This window comes from Drosophila elegans, unplaced genomic scaffold (genome assembly GCF_018152505.1).
Source record: "Drosophila elegans isolate 14027-0461.03 unplaced genomic scaffold, ASM1815250v1 contig_208, whole genome shotgun sequence".
In the NCBI taxonomy this organism is placed as follows: domain Eukaryota; kingdom Metazoa; phylum Arthropoda; class Insecta; order Diptera; family Drosophilidae; genus Drosophila; species Drosophila elegans.
Window position 1 is genome coordinate 6,014,761 of NW_024545578.1, and position 21,049 is coordinate 6,035,809.

The 21,049-nt window shown below is 40.2% G+C and overlaps 2 protein-coding genes across 2 annotated transcripts; both read right to left on the reverse strand.

The window, feature by feature from the left end:
• Positions 1 to 297: 297 nt before the first annotated feature.
• Positions 298 to 3,385, reverse strand: LOC108145624. Its single transcript, XM_017271160.2, has one exon. It carries the CDS (start codon positions 3,324 to 3,326, stop codon positions 402 to 404), a length of 2,925 nt encoding a protein of 974 aa, XP_017126649.1. The 5' UTR covers positions 3,327 to 3,385; the 3' UTR covers positions 298 to 401.
• Positions 3,386 to 20,089: 16,704 nt separating this feature from the next.
• LOC108146523 (ATP synthase-coupling factor 6, mitochondrial) lies at positions 20,090 to 20,768 on the reverse strand. The gene is made up of 2 exons (XM_017272560.2): positions 20,406 to 20,768; positions 20,090 to 20,347 (listed from the first exon to the last, which is right to left on the reverse strand). The coding sequence occupies exons 1-2, from the start codon at positions 20,699 to 20,701 to the stop codon at positions 20,185 to 20,187; spliced, it is 459 nt and encodes a 152-aa protein (XP_017128049.1). The 5' UTR covers positions 20,702 to 20,768; the 3' UTR covers positions 20,090 to 20,184.
• Between the last annotated feature and the right edge of the window lie 281 nt (positions 20,769 to 21,049).

Here is a 21,049-nt window from a genome sequence, read left to right on the forward strand (position 1 = left end):
ATGAATCCAGTCGAATCAAAATCTTTTAATTACTGTTAATATACAGATAAATATTTCAATCTATTTCAAAACCTAAACACGTTTTCATGTCTTACTTACATTTCATGAAATATATATATGAACACTGTTAACCCAAGAAGAGTAATGTTCGATTTTTAACATTAATGGTTTATTTGTTATAGGTAGCTACATAATATTAACGGTTTTTGTTATTCTGTTTCTTTGACTGTACCTTAAAAATATATAATAAATAGTTTTAAGCCTCAAAATATTTGCAAAAAATCAAGAAACAATAAGGAATTTAAAATTTTTGAAAGTTTTAACAATATTTTTCTGAACTTCGTCGCATGCTGTCTGTCTAGCAACATAATGTATCTGACAGATACGGAAAACACCTCACATCATTTCTGGCCGAGAAAGCAGCCAATCGCCTTGCAGTGTTTGAAAGTGGCTTGCAGGTAGTCGAACCGCAACCACTCGTATTTCGCATCGCAGATGTAAGTCGATTTCTGCCTGCTATAGTCGTTGATGAGGGTCCAGACTCTTAGCCACCGATACCTCAAGACTCTGCTCAGGCTGAGGATATCTTCCAAACGGTAAGGATATTGTCCTCCCTCGAATTCCACTCGCAGCTTCTCCTTCATTTGAAGCATGAACATGTCGTGGTTTTGTCTTAGCTCACTTAAAGTGGTAAATACTTCTGGCTGATGGAATTTTGCAAAATGAGATAGCTGCTTTTCAAGGGTAGTAGCTATCAAAGTCCTTAAACTTTGCAGAGCTTGAACCAATCGCTTTGGCTTGGCTATATTCAAAGCAGGCAAATTCCTTAGCTGATACAGCGAAAAGTGCAGGTTCAAATTCAGACGAAAATAGTGGTTCATGTGCTTGATTTTTTCCTGGCTTATCACTCTGTTTAGCAAAGGATCGTAGCTGACTTTTAAACAGATACATTCAGTATGTGGCCCGGTTATGTTAATATGAAACAGATAACCAAGCCGAGGATCTTGGGAAACTAGGATCTCTTTCAACTGATTGGAGGCCATTGTTAGTAGGTTTCTTTCCAGCGAGTCAAAGAATTGATTAAACTCACTTCGGCAGAGGTCATACTTTAAGAGAAGAAATACTGATCGAAGGTGCCTTACAATCTTGTCCACCTCTGACTTTTTCACCAGATCTGAGACATAAGAGTTGGCCAACAAGGAACGTCGATGCAGTAATCTTCTAAATTCATGGCAAATGATCTCCGAAATGGGAGTGTAGTCGGCACAGGCTTGAAAGTTTCGGAGCAACTCATCAACAGAGCAATCTGCAGGTTGTTGTGGATCCGGTCGAGTTTCCATGTGAAATGAGTAGAACATTCGACGCACTGGCTCCTGATCGATGAACCACAACTGTTCCAGGATATCGGGGGCATAACCACTTTCCTCCAAGCTTTCTGTCTGATACGGAGTTAGCTCCCTTTGCACTGAGTCCATCAATGAATTGTGCAGGCATGTCTGGGATATATTTCCATGCAAGCAGTTAAAGTCACCTATTTTACGAGTATCGTAGAGTATGGCCAACGCTTCACGAGATTCATTAAAGTGGCTCTGAATGATTTGAAATAAATTCCCATCTGGCAATTCTATCTTTCTACGACCATATTCTGTTCTTCCATCAATCAGTAGTCGTTGGTGGGGAAACTCTTCGTGCCAGTCTGTAAACTCCCCAGTTGACCACCAGTTGTCCAGAAATTGGCAATAGGCCTGCAACGAGTGTAGTAGTAATGCTGCACTCAAGTTTCGATGCATTTTCGATAAACTGCTATTGGAAGTATACGTAAGCAGGGATTCCACAATGTGCAGGCTTCGCAACGTAGGTTCTCCTTCAATATTGATATTACTGAGTTGATATAGCAACTGTATCCTTTCCAAATGAGCACTTGAAGACTCCAAAAAGTGCTGCAGAGTAGGTGTTTCAATGCCCCTTGTCAGTCGGCGTTCAAAGTAAACCAAAAACTCCATCACAGGTCGAAGAAGTCGCCGCAGAGCCACACTGAAAGAAGTCAGGGTCTCCAAGCGATCACCAGTTATTCTTTTTGTGGTATGCACCTCTATCAATTGCCTCAGGTGACGCATTTCTTTCAAGGAGCTGAGGATTGGAGGCAGGAGTGGTCCCTCCATCAACTGACTGATGGCACAAGTGTGTGGTCTGTCCCTCCGCAACTCCAGTTCATTATCCAAAATCTCAAAGAAATCAAAGTCTACAGTGGCAATGAAAAGAATAATCAGTTCTCTCAAAAGCTGTTGCTCCTCGCTTGTTTTTCGCACCGAGTGACGACATTCCCTTAGCTGATAGAGCATCCAATTGCCATACTCCAGGCTGAAACTACTGGCCAAAATTCGTGGCTGCGGATAGACGTGTATATCAACTTGCCACCAGGGTGTTTGAATTCGGGAGAGCAGGTCATTGGAACCTTTGAATAGGTCAGCCTTTGTGGGCTTAGCGGCTGAGGACTCCAACTGGATAAGATTCAGTGCCAACTCCATTTTGGCCTCATTGGTGGCAAAGTTCTCCTTGACTTGGATCTTATTAAATTTGTGTTTTTCATAAGTAGATGGTTGATGTTCTTTCTGCGAGTCTGTTAGTTCCAGAGATGGAAGAGATTTCATGGAGGAATTATCCAAGCTGAGTTCACTTTCAGCATCCCAAAAGCGACCTCTACGTTCTGAGCTGACCAAACTCCTGGCACTTTGGGTCATTTTCTTGGGGCATTCTCGGTGAGCTACGGACACATTTTCATAGGTTGCACTTTTTGAACTCATTGTTTGTGATCTGGAAAGACTAGCTCTTAACTTTTCCTCACAAATAACTGCCGCGCTTTCGGTGGCCAGAGTGAGTGCCTCCAGGATGCTCTTCCGCTTCTTCTCCATCTCCTTACTATTCCGATGAACCGCCTGAAAAGCCTTGTAGTTCACGGAGAGCATAAAGTCCAGAAGGCGCCACTGCATATTTTTCTGCATGTGATTCAAGCAAATCGGATGGATCAGTATCACATTGGCCAGCTGCTTGAAGGTGTCCGCAAATTCGGGCAACTCCTCACTGCGATAGCGCTCCATAAAATGGTTCATGTTGAGGCACACGGCTTCCGGACAGGATTCCTGTTTGTCCTCGGGATGCTCCAGCTGATCCCTGGCATAGCTGAGGCAACTCTCGAAGGTGTTAGAGTCCACTGTCCTTCCACTTTCACCATCCTTTTTCCAGCCCTCCACGGGTGAGTCCAGCAGCAATCGCACCAACTGCGGCACATTGCGGGCTATGACTTGCTGGCACACGTCCTCTTGCATCCTTTCAACGATGATATTGTGGAAAAAATATATAAGTTTTCATGTACAAACGACAGCTGAGAATTGATAGTCACACTGGAAAAAAACTAGCTTGGGAACCAGCTGGCCATCAAATATTTTAATATTTAACAAGCTGAAAATGAAATATTTAGCTGTTTGACAAGCTAATATATTTTATATTTAATAATTATATTTAATTTAATATTTAAATAGAAAGCACTTTTTTTGTTTGTCAAGCTTATTTTAGTATTAAAACACGCTAAATTAATTACTTCAAATTTAGAGCTATCAAAATATTTGGTCTTAAACTAATATTTAGAAAGCTATGACTTGGTTGTCAGAATATTACATTTTATTCAGCAATTGATAAATTTACATTTGTTTTTGCATTGACTTGGTTTTATTTTTTAAAAATATTTCTTGATAGTTTTTCAAAGTGTAAAACTATCCTGCTTCAAAGAACTTGTAAAAATGGGGATGCATGCAGCTTACGTTGTTTTCGAATGGCCAGGACCAGAGCGGCTTACAAAATGCTTAAAGAGAATTCGAACATGTAAATTCCTGTGGCATTCACCGACGAACTAGAGCAGCGACTGAAGGACCTTAGTGACCCACTTGGGCATCCTTTTGCACCCCACCCCTCCCCGGACTACATGCGAATTTTGCTTTATTTTATTGTCCGACAAGATAAATACCAAAATATGGAATATGTACTAATGGGATGTGAGGAAAATGCACAAGGACATGGAGCAGATATGCGATAGGTGTCTAAGATGGGAGGCAGGTCCTGTCATCTGCTTCCTAGCAATAACTCAAATGCAATCGAGCATTCCAGCTGCAGCTGGGCAAAAATAATACAAACTACCGGCTTTTCCCAAGACTCTCAAATAAGTCGATTTTTGAATACTTATTGCAGCATTCCCATAAATTGAAATATTTGTAGGCTTAGGCAAATGAACACACAGCTCTTTTATTTGTCAGTGACCTCAAACAATTTTGCATAAACTTTAATTCACTGTCAATAAAAACTTTTTTTTTCAATTTCCTTTGCAAAACCGATATAGAAGTGGAGGAGAAAGATAGCAGCAAATCAATGAAATCCGCAAATAATTTTTTTAACTTGGCATTTTGAAAGCGGAAAAAGTTTGTCAAATATTTGCAAAAATATTAATTTGCTGCCAATGCAAACTTTTGGCGATTTTTTTTTGTATGTTTTTGTTGTTTGCATGCAAGGCGATAGAGAACAAATTTGCAAAGGACACTTCACAGAGGGGAAAGTTTTGCCCGAGGATGGGCTAGATGAAATCTGCACCAGAAAACAAAAGCCGTAATGTATAAAAACAGTGAGAACGGCTTGAAGGCAAACTTGCCGGGGCGGCAAACTTTCGTTGGCGAGAAGTAAGCGAAAAACTTAATAAAGATCCTCCGGCAGGACGCTCTCCAGAGGCAGGACGATGATGGTGACAGCACTTGGTCAATGGAGAATGGCGAATGGAGATGGGCGAATGGAGAATGGCGAACGCGACCGCAGCCTGTCGAAATTAAACCAAACTGAATTTGCACTTACACTTCGGCAACAGGATTCCCGCAGGACTCGCTCCATCCGGCGCCTGTCGAAATTGTCACTTTCGCAATTCCCCCAATAGTTGACTGCGTCCACTGGCACTGAGCACAATGGTTGGTGGCGTCAAGAAGCGCGTAAGTGACATTTATGCGCCTGCCAACTTGCATCCCAAAGTTGCAGCTAAACTTTCGCCCAAGGCCAAACGAGGGTGCCGCATTCGAGCCAAGTTTGTTTTAATAAATACCTCCATTGTCTGCGGCACCTGGTGAATGGCTGGTGGCAGGATCAGGACTGCTGCCATCTGACTTTCCCATCGTAAGTTGCCCCAGAAGTTGACTGCCGCACAATGGAGGCAGTGGCCAGGAAACAATCAGCTTCAGCTCCAGCAGCATCAGCTCCTCAATCACAGCCGCGGAATGCAAACGAGAGCTGCAGCAAAATTACTCATTTTTATGAACTTTTTGCACAGCCAGTCACGCTTGTTGCAATTAACAAAAGTTTGCCTCTCGAATTAAACTGAGAAATGGAAATGATGGTTAAAAGAGATACCAAACTGGGAACTGTGCGGTCTTAAAAAAGTATATTGATAAAAGTAGTGCAGTTTGCGGTGGTCTTAATGAAAGGGGAATTCTTCAGTTTCTTAATACAAATATTCCGCGGAGATTTATTTTATATTTATGTTGCTTCACTATGCTTTCATTAATTCAAATATTAAATATATATGCACGCAGCTTTACACAATAAAAAAAAAAAAAGTTTTATGAATTTAAAGGAACTTTAAAGGAACTAATATAAATCTAATATTTTCCAAATTAAATTAAATTATGAAACTTAATATGCATTGTACTTAATTTAATTTAAATAGTTAATTTAACATTTTGATTTCAATAGTCAGATATTTGTTTTTGTTATTCCATGTTTTATCAGTCTATTCGTTAAATCTTCTTTTACAAGTAGATAAAAATATGATTCGTCTTAACAGCGCAAACACCAAAAGTACTGCGGTAATTAAAACAAGAAAAATGATTTTCCCCCCAGTTTCCTTTTTATAGTCTGATGAACTTGGAGATAAAGTTCAACATTTAATGGCAGCCAGCCACACGCTTCCCTGAATCCGTGAGTCCGTAAATCTGGCTGCAACTCACCTCTGTCGCTGATGGGCCTCATTTAGCGGAGATTTCTTATCAAGCCACCGGATGTCGGCGAAAACTACCTCAGCCCCGAACTCGTGGCCTATTTATAAACTTCATTTGGGATCCAGCAGCCAGCTCACAGAGATCACAACCCACATCTGGCCGCCAGGAGCAGGCCACACAAAAATCGTTTCTCGGTGCGAAAGGGCAATGGCACCTCCCCGCAACATCCCTACTTCCCCCAACTTTCCCAACTCCCACGTAATTTGGAGCTATGGGCAAAGTTAATTAGTTGTGATTTTTCAAAGAACATTCAAAATCGAAGCGGGCAGCCGAAAACACAAACAATATTGTTGTCAGCCCGGGGCGAAATTCGACGGGGGGAAACTGCAGTCAGGCGTGGCACATGTTGAGTGTATAAAATTTTGATGAATGTTTTGTTTACAGGGGCAGTGTACAACATGATGCCACACAACATCTCCCCTCACAAGGGGTTGATTATTACGTGGAGGATGGGGCAACTGCATCTGACGGCATCTGGGATGCGACACACACACACTCATGTGGGTATGTGGATGCCTCGGGTGCCGCGGCCACAGATTGGAAATGGAAATTGAATGTGAATTATATCGGATATCCAGACACAAGACAGTCAGACCTCAGATGACCTCACGCCTCTGTGAACCTTACATATACCGAAAATGCGTATAATTAACTACACTACGAAAATAACTAACTAACTAATAACATAATACTTCAAATAAACTGAAAATGTTTACTTTCGAACTTGCACTCTCAAAATGTAAGTAGTTAAACAAAAAATACTACAAATGAAATGAAAATCATAGCAGACTCACTTTAAATTGTTAAGAGTTTTGTTCTTGACTATCTGATTAACTAATTTAAATAAATATATATATTTAGGCTTAAAATGAATTTAATTGAATATAATAAAATTTTATAAAATACTTTTTTACCATAGAATAATCTAAATAATTGTAATTAAAGTTTAAAAAGTTGTTCAAATAAATTATAGTTTGAAAATGACTCTATGAAAATACCTACTTTATATTCTCTGTTTCTTCTAGTGCATCTTTTGGAGCCCGAAACAGATGCCATAAATTACGCAGCATAAACAGACTGCAACTAATTAACAAGAAAATGCATCATCTGCAGCCTAACATCCCCGAAATCGTTCCATGGTTTTCTCATTTTTTGTTTTGTCTTAACGATTTCCGATATTCTCACAGCTCAGGTGAAAGGTGAAATTGTGTGTCTGTCGAGGACAAGTATGGGTAAATTGGCTCAAATTGGAATGGCATGTTAAGTCCCCCGGGTAGCATTTATTTTCCTAATCAAATTTGCCTTTCTTCGGCAGAGCTGAAAATAATAATTTAAATATTTTGGCCTACGGCCATGGGCGGCAGGAAATGGCATTTGGGCAACTGGCTGGCTGGTTGGCGATGGCTAACAAGCTAGCCAACAGAAGCAGTGGCAAACAAGGAAAAACTGGAGTAAAACCCTCACAACAATGGGAAAAACTTAACTCAGCCGCGAGCCACAAACGCACACAAACACACCAGAGCGATACAAAAGAAGCCGAAATCCCGGGAAGAAATTAGTTTCTCTTCGTCCTGCCCTCTAGCCCCGAGGTCCTTGCAGTTCTGCTCCTCCTGTTTGTTTCCCTAGCTGTTGTAACTAGTACTGCTACTGATGTTCCTGTTGTGGGCAGCACACAAAATTGGCAAATACAAGCGGACTTAGGCCACAGGAGCTTTTGCTGGCGAAAACAAAAAGCGGAAAATTCCTGAACGGCCGCGGGGCGAAAAGTGAAGGGAAAAGCGGCGACAAAAGCACAAAAAAATGTTGGCAATGCAAAAGCTTGTATCGTCGCAAAGGGCGAAAAATGCAGGCCGCAGACAGACGCAGAGAACAGCCCACAAAAGCCCACAAAAGGGGGTGCCAACAGGATTTGGGGGGTGAAGTCCTGGCAGGGGCGATACTCCACAGATAATTTGGATTTTTGTGGCCTCGACAGCTATTTAATTGTAGTCCCTGAAGATTTTCTTATTTTAAAGACGCCCATTAACACTTTAAGTAATTCAAATTCCATAGTGTTTTGATTTTACTAACTGCTCAACAAAGAAATTTAGCTCAATGTCAAAACATATGGTTCAAATGTTGCCCATCTTTATTTAATTTTAATATTGAGATTTAAGAAAGACTTTATTAATTTAATTTAATTTAAGCTTGTACAATTTTAACCCTTAAGTCCTATTTTTTAGCGAAAAATAATAAGTTGAAAAGAACTATCAGAATAAGGAAAAAAAAATATACTTTTTAAACTACTTAAATAATAGAAGTAATAACTGAGCTTACACTAGTAAGTAGAAGTAGAAAGACTTAATATTACAACAAATTAATTGTCAAAAATAATTATCAAAAAAATAAGTTTAAAATAAATATGTATATATTTATTCTAAGTTCAATACCTCAAGAACAATAATTTTCACAGCTGCTTCACTTTGGTTATCTATTTTCCATAGAAACGCAATTCGTACTTGGAAAATTTTGTTATTCCTGAGTCTAGCCAATGTTATCATAGCTTTTACATGCGTAAATATGAATACAGCCGAAACCGGACTAGAACCAGAACCAGAAAAAACCGCACAACAAGAGCCCACGTGGAGGGGCAACAAAAAACCGAGTTCAACAAGATGATGAAATTCCAGCGATGCCGGGGGTGTCCCACCCATTTCCGCTGCCCCAAGTCGTTAGCTTCTGCCAAAGTTTTGGACCACAAACTGAGAGGCCAGGACAAAACCAGGTGTCGTTATGGCCGCACACGCCAGAAATTTCAATAGCGCAGCGAAAGTTTCATTGACTTGACAGGTGGGTATTCGCCCCCAATCCTCCTTAGCAGCTGTAATTGTTACCGTTTAAAATCCCATTAAACGCTCCTCGGTCTAGGCAAATGGCTCTCACTTGGCCGCCGGTGGTAAAACTGGCCAGGATGCAAAGCAAAATATGTCACAGCATTTACGCCAAGGCAAGGCAAGGCAAGTCGGCAGACAACAACGGACACAACGCACAAAAGCCCAAGGATCGCCGGCGTTTTTGAAGAGGCCGCCCGCTATTAACAAACCATAAAGTAATTTCTTGCTTTCCTGCTCGGAAATTAGACATTTTGTCAAGGGAACACTCACTCCAGGGCTGCGAAGACGAAGCTACCGTCAATGTTTCGCCCTCGGGCCAACCAAAGCAGGGACAACAATGCCAAGAACAATAACCCAGAAGAGCTGGCATAAATCGGCACTCTGAGAAAAGCGGTAGCGGAAGAAGGAATTAACTTACGCTTGATTCGGAAAAGTTTTGCTCACAATTTCCAGCAAAAGGTATTTAGATATAGGCCTGGAAACCATTTCTTTAGGTAATCATTGCTGCTTATTTAAGTCTAAGGACAAGAAGAAAAAAAATATTAACACAAACACATTTAAATTTAAAAATTTCTAATCCTAGACAAAATTGATTATAAACAATTATCTTATTTAATGTCACAAAATTAAAACCTTTTTAGCTTTATATTTAACAATGATATTTGTATACTGTAATGCTAAGAATAGAATATAAAGTATGAAAAGACAATTTAATATTTTGTAATAGTAGGAATGGAATTTAAAATATTGAAATACAATTTGAAATACCTTAAACCAAAACTTTCGTTATTTAATTTTAATCACTAAAATTGCTTAACTTTAATTACATTTTATTTTTTTTTATGTTGATAATATTTTTCAGAACAGCTAAATGAGTTTAAAACAAATTAAATTTAAAGATATTAACCCAGTTTAAGTTATCCAAACTTTGAAATTAATTACAATCATTTCCCAAAATTTGTCTCGGTGTGAAGGAGTCTTATCTGAGCCTGGGACGACGGACACTGCCTGGCAAGTTGAAAGTGAAAATATTATAATGAAGTATGTTGTTAGCTGTTTCGAGATTTTCAAATGTATCCATCAGTTGGAGGGGCGGGGGGCTGCTCATCGGGGCGTGGGGGGAGGGCAAAACGAACATTTTGTAAGTAAACAAGCAGCGGCGGCAACAAAAGTTTGTCTATTTAAAAAGTTTCCAGCTGCACAAAAGTTATAAAACATGAAAATATTTCTTAATTATTTTTATAAACAAGCAGGCAGGCTCAGTAGCCCCTCGGGGGGCGTGGCCCAGCCTTGCCCTTGCCCATGAAAATTTTAAAGCAACCCAAACACTGCGGTGGTCGAACTTCTTAGCTGCGTCCCGGATTTGTTTGTCTTGCTGATTTCTGCCCGAGGTCAGGATTCTGTTTGATTAGCATAAATGTGAGTGCGAGTGCGAGCTCCAAAAAAAGGGAACATCATTTCGTCCCTTTAAATGTGGGCAAAATTAATTACGTGGGCCAAGGAAATCGGCAAGGAATCCTAAGCTAAAACTCCATAAAATTCCATCAACCAAATCGAAATTGTGGCGAGGGGATGGCGAAAGAAATATGAGATGTTAGAGAGATATAAATATTTGGTTAATTAATTGCCTCTTTGTTTGCCTGGGAATTATTGAAATATTTTTATTCGATATTTTCCTTCCATCCAAACTCTGCAAGCCCCTTGTCCAAACCTCAAAAAAACCCCAAAAAACCCCTTCTCATCGCCAAGCCCAGTAAATTTGATTGCCGTTATCTGCATTTTATTATGCTTTTGCCACCGCAAAAGCGACGCACAGCCATTTTGAAATGGTTTTTGATATACGAGCATGAATATGAAAATGTTTGCCATAAAATCATCCCAAATGGATGAGTGTGGCGGCCGAATATCAGAATGTCTGAATATGGTGCGAGTATTTTTCGGTGGGTCGTGGCCAAAAACTTGAAATAAACTAAGCCAATGATTTATAGTTTGCTGCGAGCGAGCAAACAACATTTCCTATGCCGAAATTAAATTGTCAATACTTTTTAAGATGGTAAGGCAGCGCAAATATTTGCCGAATTTTGATTACTCAATTAGCTGAAATTTTAAATAAAGTGTGGTTTTATACGGCTTAAGCCAGTGATGGCCATAATAAATTGAGATAAATAATTTTTATGATTTGTTTATTAAATGCAGGGAGTTTAGAAGGTATATTGGCTTAAAAAGCTAAAATATCTAAACTAACCTTAACCCCTAAATCTAAATTTTAAACTACATTTATTTACAAATTAAAATGGTCTTAATAAAACCATTTAAATCATTAAATTAAATACATAATAATTTTTGAATATATTTTAATATTTATAATTTTGTTGACCGAGCTTTGGCAACCGTTTATACCTATCAATTTGGCATCCAATAATATTTATTAAATAACCGTTCCTCTGGGTATTACCCTTTGAAAACAGTCCCTAAATTATCATTTATTCCTAGCAATCAAACCTACTCCCTTGCAACTCGAAATCGGTTAGAGTTAAATATTTATTTGTTGACCAAATTGAATGTGACGCATTTTAAAGTGCACCATTTGCAGCCATCCATCGCACGATTGTTTCCACACGCTGCAAGCGAAACATTTCAATTTGCTGCGACAAATGCTCATAATTTATAAATTTTAAATCTATTTCTGCCACCCCACCCGCACAAAACTCAAGCGACCTGAATGGCGTTGGAGCTAGGAGTTTGGGAATGTATTGTTGCTGATTTATCGCGAACCGCAGTCAACGTTGCCATTGTCTGCGTTTTTGGCACTGTTAACCCGATTTTCCACTTTTCATGCGACAACGATGTATGTGACTGGGGTAACTGGGTGGTGGATGGGTGGGTGGTTTGTGCTGGGTGGTTGGGGATGATTATGTTTACGTTGCGCCACCACCACGCTAATGTGGTGCACGTCCCGGCCAAGTCACGTCACCTAGAAAACTGCGCGATTTGGGCCAAGACAATGACAGCAGAACGCATCGGGAAACGAGATCACGTCTCGGTGCCGTGCGAGATTTCTTGCAATTTCATATGGCCTGCTATCGGGGAACTATCTTTCAATTAAATTCCTCTGCGGTTTCCTATTTTCCCCCATCGGCGGTTCAATTTCGATCCCAAAACTAATTTCCCCTCTTAAACTTTGGCAATAATAGCTGCTGAAATACTGCAGACCGAGCGCTTCCACCTTAATTTGATTACAAAATTTTCAAAGCTTCAATGGGCGATGAGCAGGAAAATATTTTCATTGCATTTTTGCGCTTGTCGCGTATCATTTTAAGCTCTTTTACATAAATTTCCAAAGCCATAAACAAATATTTTTCGGTCACGGACGAGAGCGAGAGCGCTTTGTCGCAGTTTTCAACTTCATTTAATTTAATTTATTTTTCAGCAGTTGGGTAATTTATGTAACAACTTTTTGGCTGCCGCTGCCGCTGCTGCTGTTGTCCTTGTTATTTGAAACTAATTTGCATAAAGCGAACGTCAAGTGTTTCGACTCCCACCTGACGACACATATGTGCCTGTTTATAAAGCAACAGGATCCGAGTTCGAATCCAAATCCGAATCGCCATAAATTGCGTCTTGATGACTGTTTTGAAAAGGGCCCGAGACTAGCAATTCGATTTCATTTTTATGGCGCATAAATTATTCAGAGTTTGTCTATAGTCTATAAAATGTTGAGCTTCGTTGAGCCAGCACTAAGCAGGACATCATTCCGTTGACCCTCGGCCATAGCCAGGATCCACGGAGCAATGGCGGTGACCTTGTATCCCTTTTTTCTTTCTCTAAATAGACAATTTGCCCATCTTTACGCACTATTGTTTTGTATTCTCTGGGCGATGTCTTGCTTCGCTTCGTCCTCCGGCAGGCTGGCATAAAAATCAGTTTAGTCCTGCGACAGCGCCTCGATTTATGCCACAGTCCTTTGTTGCCTTTCTCTGGATTTTTTGCGGGCTGCCAACGTTTTTACGACTAAATCGAGAGCCACAAAACGTTACGGCAAATCACTTTTCAGCTTCAACTTTCGTAGAGCAGCATATGGGCATCGTTTAAAAACAATTGGAGCTTAAAGCGAATGGCCAACACAATGTTGTTGATTGCCTTTAAGGAGTCGTACACTGAATAGTAAAATCGCAAGGAAAAAACGTAACTTCGACTTGGGTAAATTCATAATAATTTCCATTGGTTTTTAATCCATTTAAGATTTTCTCCTTTACTTCTTCCATCCGACTTATTGAAAATTCAGTCTCATTGTTTGCACACAAAAACAAATAGAAGTGATGTTGCACTTTTCCTTGGTATTTGCCAAAGCAAAAAGATAAACAAGTCGAGGAAAGAAAAGTGATTGAGTGATTCCAATTAGTTGATTTTAAGTGTATTGCCATAAATACAGGATTTCTATAAAAAGACATCCGAGCTTATAAGGAATATTGCATGAGGCTTTGCAGAAAATATTTTAAAAACGTTATGAACATTCAGTAGATTTTAATACGACCAATTTCACATTTTCGAGGCTGCAATGTCACATTATATCGATATATATATTGGCTTACGTATTGTTTTTCGCAGTTCACTCTCAAAAGTTATTGTATCTCCCAGTCGTCAGACAACGGCATTAATACAATAATGTATGAATAAATAAAATTTAATTTTACGTAAAAACTGACATCAGTCCCCAGACAGAAATGCGGATAAAAGCGGGCAAAAAATAGGAGGGGAAAGTATGGAAACTTCGCAGTCCAGAGTGAAAGAAAACAGTTGTGTTTGTTTGCCCTCTTGTGTTGTGTTGTGTGGCATATTTGAGCGTATTTGCACAAAATACGTGAAATTACGCGAAAAGTTCAGTCAGCTTGTGTCCTGCCAACTGTCCTCGTCCTTTGTCCTCTTGTTCCCCGCCAAAGGAACACCAAGAAACCCCAAGGAACCCCAAGAAACCCCCTGGAAAACTTTAACAGCGGCAAAAGCTAAGTGCCTGCGAAAGATGACTGGGTAACTTGTTGTTATTTTGCATTTAATTTCGACGACCTCCTGGGACCAAGTGGCGTATGCGCAATATTTTAACACAACTGCGAAACGAGCTTGTCGGTAAAGACCTTTGTTTAATCTTTGGCACATTGAGAGTCGCCCTTTGCCATCTCACTTTATAAGCGAATTTTTAATGAGCTTCTTGTCATATAAGTTAATAATCCGCAGGGCGCACAAAATACATAAAAAACAAAACGAAACGAAACGAAACGAAAAAGCTTCCCCCAATAATAACAGGAACACTTTACGCCCGATCCGGAGCGGAAATCTCATTTGTCATGCAGCCTGGCCATTTATCAGTTGGCATTTAAAAAGCCATTAAAACCGAATCCGGCTGCAGAAAAATTGTGAACAAAAAATTGAAATTTACGTTGAAAAAGGAATCTGGCAGCGTGGAAGTTGCAGGTTCGACAGGTTTTCTTTCAGTTCCGATTCGATTCGATTCGATGCGATTCATAATTTAAAGGCCAGCCGATTGCCGGCCCACTGACTTCCAGCCGAGTCAGACCAATAAATTAATATAAAAATTCCTCACGCCCAGCCAATAAGTGAACATTGAAGCGTTTTATCGCCCCGTCCAGACTCGCAGGATGGCCAGGATAACGATGGGCCAGAAGGCGCAGCTCAGAGGCCCATCTTGAGATCGTGAGATGTCTGAGATGCCGACACACTCGAGCCGTTTGCTTTGGACTTGCGAGAACTGGCAACTCGCGACTAGGGAATAGGAGCCAGGGACTAGGAACCAGGGACATTGGACTAAGGTCCTCGGGCCATCGTCGGCCACTTGGCCAGACATTTGTGGTATGCGCAAATAGAACATGGCATAAAACGGGTCCTGCTACGAAGGCCATAAAACATTTATGGCCGCGCGGAGGAGTCCACCCTGTTGGTTATTTCATTGTCTGCAAATAAATGTAACAAGTCAAATACCAACGCATACCAAGCCGTACAATGACTGCGGAAGATGGTTAGAATATTATTTAGGTATAGTATACAAGCTTTGATCAAGTAATAACAAACGAAACCTTGTTTATACAAAAACAAGGTTCTTAAATATATTTAAACTGCATCCTTGGTTAAAGTATATCCATTTCCAACTAAGACATAGCTTAGGCATTATAAAAATAAAATTCTTTGATTTAAAAAAAAAATGAAATACAATGGGAATAAAGGACTGGTGCACAATTTTAAAGGTCATAATAGTAAATAAAACTTTTGCCAGTTGAGTCAATTATGCCCAAGATTGGGGAATTATTTTAATAAATTCTGGACTTTCACATCGACGCAAAACATAGAATAATTCAAATATCTATGTAAATGTGTCTAAGTCAATTTAAAAATATATGAAATTCATGGATTCCTAATAAATAGTAAGGAGGATAAATATTTTTAAAGTGCTACCCGAGCGGTGAAATCTGCCTGACAACGCAAGAAATAATCTGATTTATTATTTTTAACATTATATTATGGAGCACACCCATAGTTCTTGTTACCTGAATTGGCCTTCAGCTAATTGCCAGCGACGCTTAAATCGTTGCGACCATCGATTAATTTGGAAAACTTCAGCCACTGCCGAGACCAAGTGAGTCTCTTAAATCTGAAGACTCATCAGAAAAAGTCGTGAAAGTTTTGCATGCGACCCCGTTGGAAAGGGGCAACTTTGTTAATGGTTTTGTCATAAATTTTAATTCGATTGCATCAGAGCAGACGCTGAGGCTGAGGCTGAGACTGAGACTGAAACTGCCATTCAAACTGGGCATGAAAAATGCATTAGACGCTGCGGCCAGGACTCGAGGAGCCTGCAGCAAAAGTTTTTGATGGTGCGGTTGCCCACGGAGACAGGAATCCCCTCCATCCACACACACACATACATATACAGACCCAAAAACTGGCACACACTATCGCCCCGAAGAGAGAAGCCAAGCCGCAGACACAGTCCGTTGTTGGAAGACTCAATTAATTTATGCAGTGTGAAGTAAAGTTTTCGGCTTGAAGAAGCCTTAAAAATTGCATCGAATGGAAGAGAAGAGGAGCGGAGAATGAAGCCCCAATGCCCTCAATTACAGCTCACGAATGGTTGGAGTAATAAGGCGACTTCGTTCAGCAGGAAATACGTTCAATTAATGAATTTTAAATGCTTTCTCATTGTCACTTCCGCACGCCAAAGGCTTCAACTGCAGCCCGCGGCGCACGGTGCGTATGCTCGACGTATGCTTTATTTGCAAGTCAACCACCAAGCCAAGTCAGTGGGCGAGGCAAGCCGAGCCTGTTGAAGGATAAAGGACACTGCGGTGCCATTATCTTTGCCGACAGACATACTGCCATCAAGGATATCAGCCTGCAGGCGAAAGGTACAGTGGAGCTTGATCGAAGCCCTTCTGGAAATAGGTTAGAAAACTTTTGGATTAAAACATTTCTCCCATTTATATTTTGAATTTTTGATATATATTCTTTTATCAAACTCTTAATAATATCTTTCATAAGTAAATTCAAAGCGTACAAAAAAAAAAAACAAAATGACCTTCATTTATGAAAAAATAAATAATTGGCCTAAAAGATGATCCTAATCCAAACATTTTCCGAAAAATCTCTGAGTTTTAAGTACAATTAACATGATTATTTATATGATAAGAACATTTTTTTAATATTTATTATCTCTCTCCTTCTTAATCACATTTGTTATGTACCTCCGCGTCAAGTTGTACTGACAAGCTATTTATATCCGGAACCTTTTAATATTATATTATAAGCGTGTGTTCCACTGTACCAGTCGGTGGGAGGCAGTGCGTGCACGGCCTGAAAAGGCCGAGCGCCCACATTAACTACAAGGATAATGTCGCCCGGCGTCCGCCCGCCGGCTGCGGCATGAAAAAATAACAAGAAAATGCCTGGCATCGTTCATTACGAGCTGAGGCCCAGGCTCAGACTCAGGCTCAGCCCTTTGGCCAGGTGCGTGGATGCGGCAGGACGAGGCAGGACCAAAGGGACGCGGCAGGACAAGACAGGACGAGAGTGGGGGACACAAGACGAACGACAAGACAAGGCATCCGAAATGTTTTATTGTTGTAACTGTCGCCCGGCGGCATAATATATAGTCTGGGACATATCCTGGAGCGCGACTCCGCCGTTGACACAAATCACATGCAACCTTTGGCCCCCCCAACCCCCCTCTTCGCCACCGGGAAAATGAAGTGGAACATTTTTGGTGCTCTCCCTACTTTCGTACGTGCCCGCATTGGACCTGAGTTCGGGACACCAAATTACGTAAGCTTAAAGGGGGTTTTAGAGCTATGTATAGCATATCTCTTCGCCGGTAAAACGTTGCCCTTTTGTCTGCGATTGCGTTTGCGTTTGCCGTCTTCCGTTTTAACAAATGTTTTGTTAGCGCGTCGCTCTCTCAAGTTTTCCGCTGGCAAAAAATTATGCGGAAACGGAAGCGACAAAAGGAAAACCACAATTGAAGGGGCGTCCTGTGCGTGTATGTGTGTGTGTTTAAGTGGCACGTGTCCTGCACACACACACACACACACCTATACCACACATACCAAAATCCACCTGGACCCACTTTGTCATCAGCTTGAATTAGGAGTATATTCAATTTTCATTATTAAATAATGCCCAGGCATTGATGCGTACGTGCGGCTCGGCTAAATTAAATGCACATCGGAATTTATGGGGCCCGGCCGAAATGACAAATAGTACTTGGCTGATCCGCACAAGACACAAGGTAAAACTGTAATTAAATTTGTCCAAAATTCGGATGCACATCCTGTGTGAGCGAAGCGAAGGAGGCCCATAAATCTGCGCACATAAAATCCAGACTACGCCCCAATTCAACTGCGATAAATCAAAACGGAATTCACATAATTTTTATCGTTTTGCACAATTTTGCATGTGAGCAAACCGTACTTCGTACTCCGTATTCCGCCCTCGCTCACATCGGTTTTCAAGTTAAACGTTTCAATAAAGTCGAGCACCTGTCAATAAATCGAAATTGCCTCTCGTATTATTTTTATCGGCTACGTTTCGTTTACATTGCACAAGATGCTTCATTTTCAGCACAGCCAGCGGCCACGCCTGACATATATACTCTATATCTATATACATTTCTATACATCTAAGCCACAGCCATGTGTGTGTGTACCTTGGCTATGTCTCACCGCCTCGTCATCGCCATCATCTTCTTCCAGTTGAGCGAATCCTGCGGGTTAGTTCCTCCTCGTGTGGCTTAGATTTTCCAACTTCTTGTCTTATTTCTTGGATGGTCGAGTTCCGTTTTAATTCAGTTTTCGGCAATCGAATTGTGGACAGTTTTCATGGGTTTAATTATGGGCCTGCCTTTGAAGTCGCCTTCTAGCCGACGATGCTTTAATTTTAATCCACTTGCGCGCTTAAAAGCGACCAAGTACAATTTTTACGAGCGCCTTCCTTATGAAAATTTAATAAGTCGGCAACGATGGGAGTTCGCATAATGAGAGTGGGCCCCAAAAAAATCGGGACATGCCAGGACAAGCCACCGCAGCTCATCCGAATCTGACTTCTCGAGTGAACCAGCCAAATGCCCCCGTCCACATATGTCATGTAAAAAGATTGTTTAACAAGCAGAGCCAAGGAGCAGGAAGCTTAAAAATGAAATGCGTTTCTCGTTTTCACATGGCTGCCGGCTGCCATCAAATGGGTCACAGTGGTGTCGAAACTCGACCTTTAAATTAATTTTAGATATCAGAATATACGAAATAATTTGTAAAATTAACATAAAAAAAAAGCTTACAATGGAAAATTTATATTCCTCTTCTTGCTTAACATGGATTAAAACATATATTGTTGTCGGCTATTGCTGTCTAAATATATATTTATTTAATTGTTTAAAACACAAAATACTTTTGAATTTTCCCAGACTCAAAGTCCTTGTGCTTAAGAAGTAGTTGAAAGCTGGTTTTTTTATATCCCTAATAAAAACAGGTTATTTTCTGAAGTCCAAGTTGTAATTTCTTTGTCTAAAGATTGAATTAAAAGCCTATAAAAGTGATGGCCCACTCAAAGCCCACTGTTTCGGCCTTGTGCAAGACGTTGCTCTCGTTGTGCCGAGCCAACAAACAGGCGAAATATTATTTACGAGCTGTCAAATCCCAGTTAACATGCCTTACACAAGGACCAAGGACGTCTTCGGTGTGTTTGTGTAGTTGTTTGCTCGATGTGGCCGCATATATAGTAGTTCGCTAAGAGACAGCTGAAGATGCGCTGCCACAGTTTCGGATACACAGTCACAGATACAGATACAGATTAACAGCCAGATACAGATACAGATAAAGATACATTTTACGGATAGAGGCACACTGTAAGATACTCTTACGGCATTCAGAAAGTGTGCCAGGATGTCTGGATCCTTGAAACGGACTTGAGCGGAGCGGCATAATGAAATAAAAAAGCATAAATAAAGGCGAGGCCAGGCCACGAAAATAATTTAAATTTATGTACTTGTGCGTATTTATTTGTGCGTTTGGCTTTTATTTCCTCCACAACGTCTCCTGATTTGTTTGTCTCCCTCCCACACTCGACCTTTTTTGGCGCAACCTCTTCCTTTCCCTTTCCTTTTTCCCTTTTTTTTGCAGAGCCACAGCAGAAAGCATTAAATTCAATTTGCTTATGTGAGTATCTGTGTGTCTGCCACTCAGCGTCAGTTACAGCTAACGAGGGGAGTAGGGGAGAAGGGGCGGGGAGAAGGGGGCACAGGTTCGAAGGACTAAGGACCAAGGGGAGGGACAAGGCCATGCCAGTGACGGCGACCTGTTGTGTTGTTTAAGGAATTACTTAACGTGGCAAAAGCATGTGCATGTGTATGTGACTGCTGCTTATGCATGTATGTGCTTAATAAATTTTTCGGTGTGTCCTTTTTTGATTATATCCTGGAACAGTTACAAATGGGTAGCACATATATGACAGGCGTTTAATGTTGAATACTCGTTTAAGCTTACCATATAGTACTAATATTTGTTTAAACATTAAAGGTTTATTTAAAATATAGGACCATTTCTGAATCTAGTATAATGGTATTTAGCCAAAATATACATCTGAACTATGTACGAACTTTATTTAAAATTATCGGATAGTAAAAACAATATTTATGAAAAAATTTTGTTGCTAATGGGCTTAGCTAGCCACTACTTTTTCTTGTCCTTATCGTCCTTTTCCTTGCTTTCATTAGCTTTCTTATCATCCTTGGCTTTCACCTCTTTATCTTTTCCCTTTGCTTTAACATCTTGCTTTTTGTCATCGTCTAATTTAGAATCCTTCTTTTTTTCCGGCTCAGGTTGATTTTCGGGTCTTAAATAAATGGCATATTTTCCCATTGAACTTCAATTGGAAAGAAAAAATAACTTACAAGTCCAGAATCGAAATGGGATCAATATCTATGTCGGGTAGCACAAATTTGGGAAACTGGGTCAGATCGATGCCCTCACCGCCACCATATTGAAGTGCCAAGCGGTCGAGGGCCTCCTTCAGTTCCGCCTCGTATTCCGGACCGGCATCTATGGGCTTTCCTTTGGGACTCTTCAGCCGGTACTCACGCACCTTGTCCAGAAAAATGTTGTAAACAGGATCCTTATAACGCAAAGATGCCGAATTGGTAAAGCTCCGACGTAGAAAAAGGCTGGTTTTTAAAACGTTTGCAAACATTTTTGTGTGAGTTTCGTTCTCTGTCGATTCAATACTGTTTTAAATTTTTGTAAAACGATTTCTGAGCTATATAACTTTTTCTGGGGTGACTTGATTAAAAATTGCTATTAAAAGGAAAATTAGAAGTATTAAAGTATTATTAAGTACCTATATAAGGTATATAATAAATTAAGCTTCTCAATAAATTATGTATAGAAACTTATTTATTTATTTTATTAGGCAAATTAAAAACCTATGATTGTAGCTAGTCACAAACTTTAATTTTCAAAACTTTTTTTAAATTAAAGTTCAATTTAAGTATCTGGTTCGTTTATCAAGCCCCCAATTTCGGCTATCACATCTCAAGTG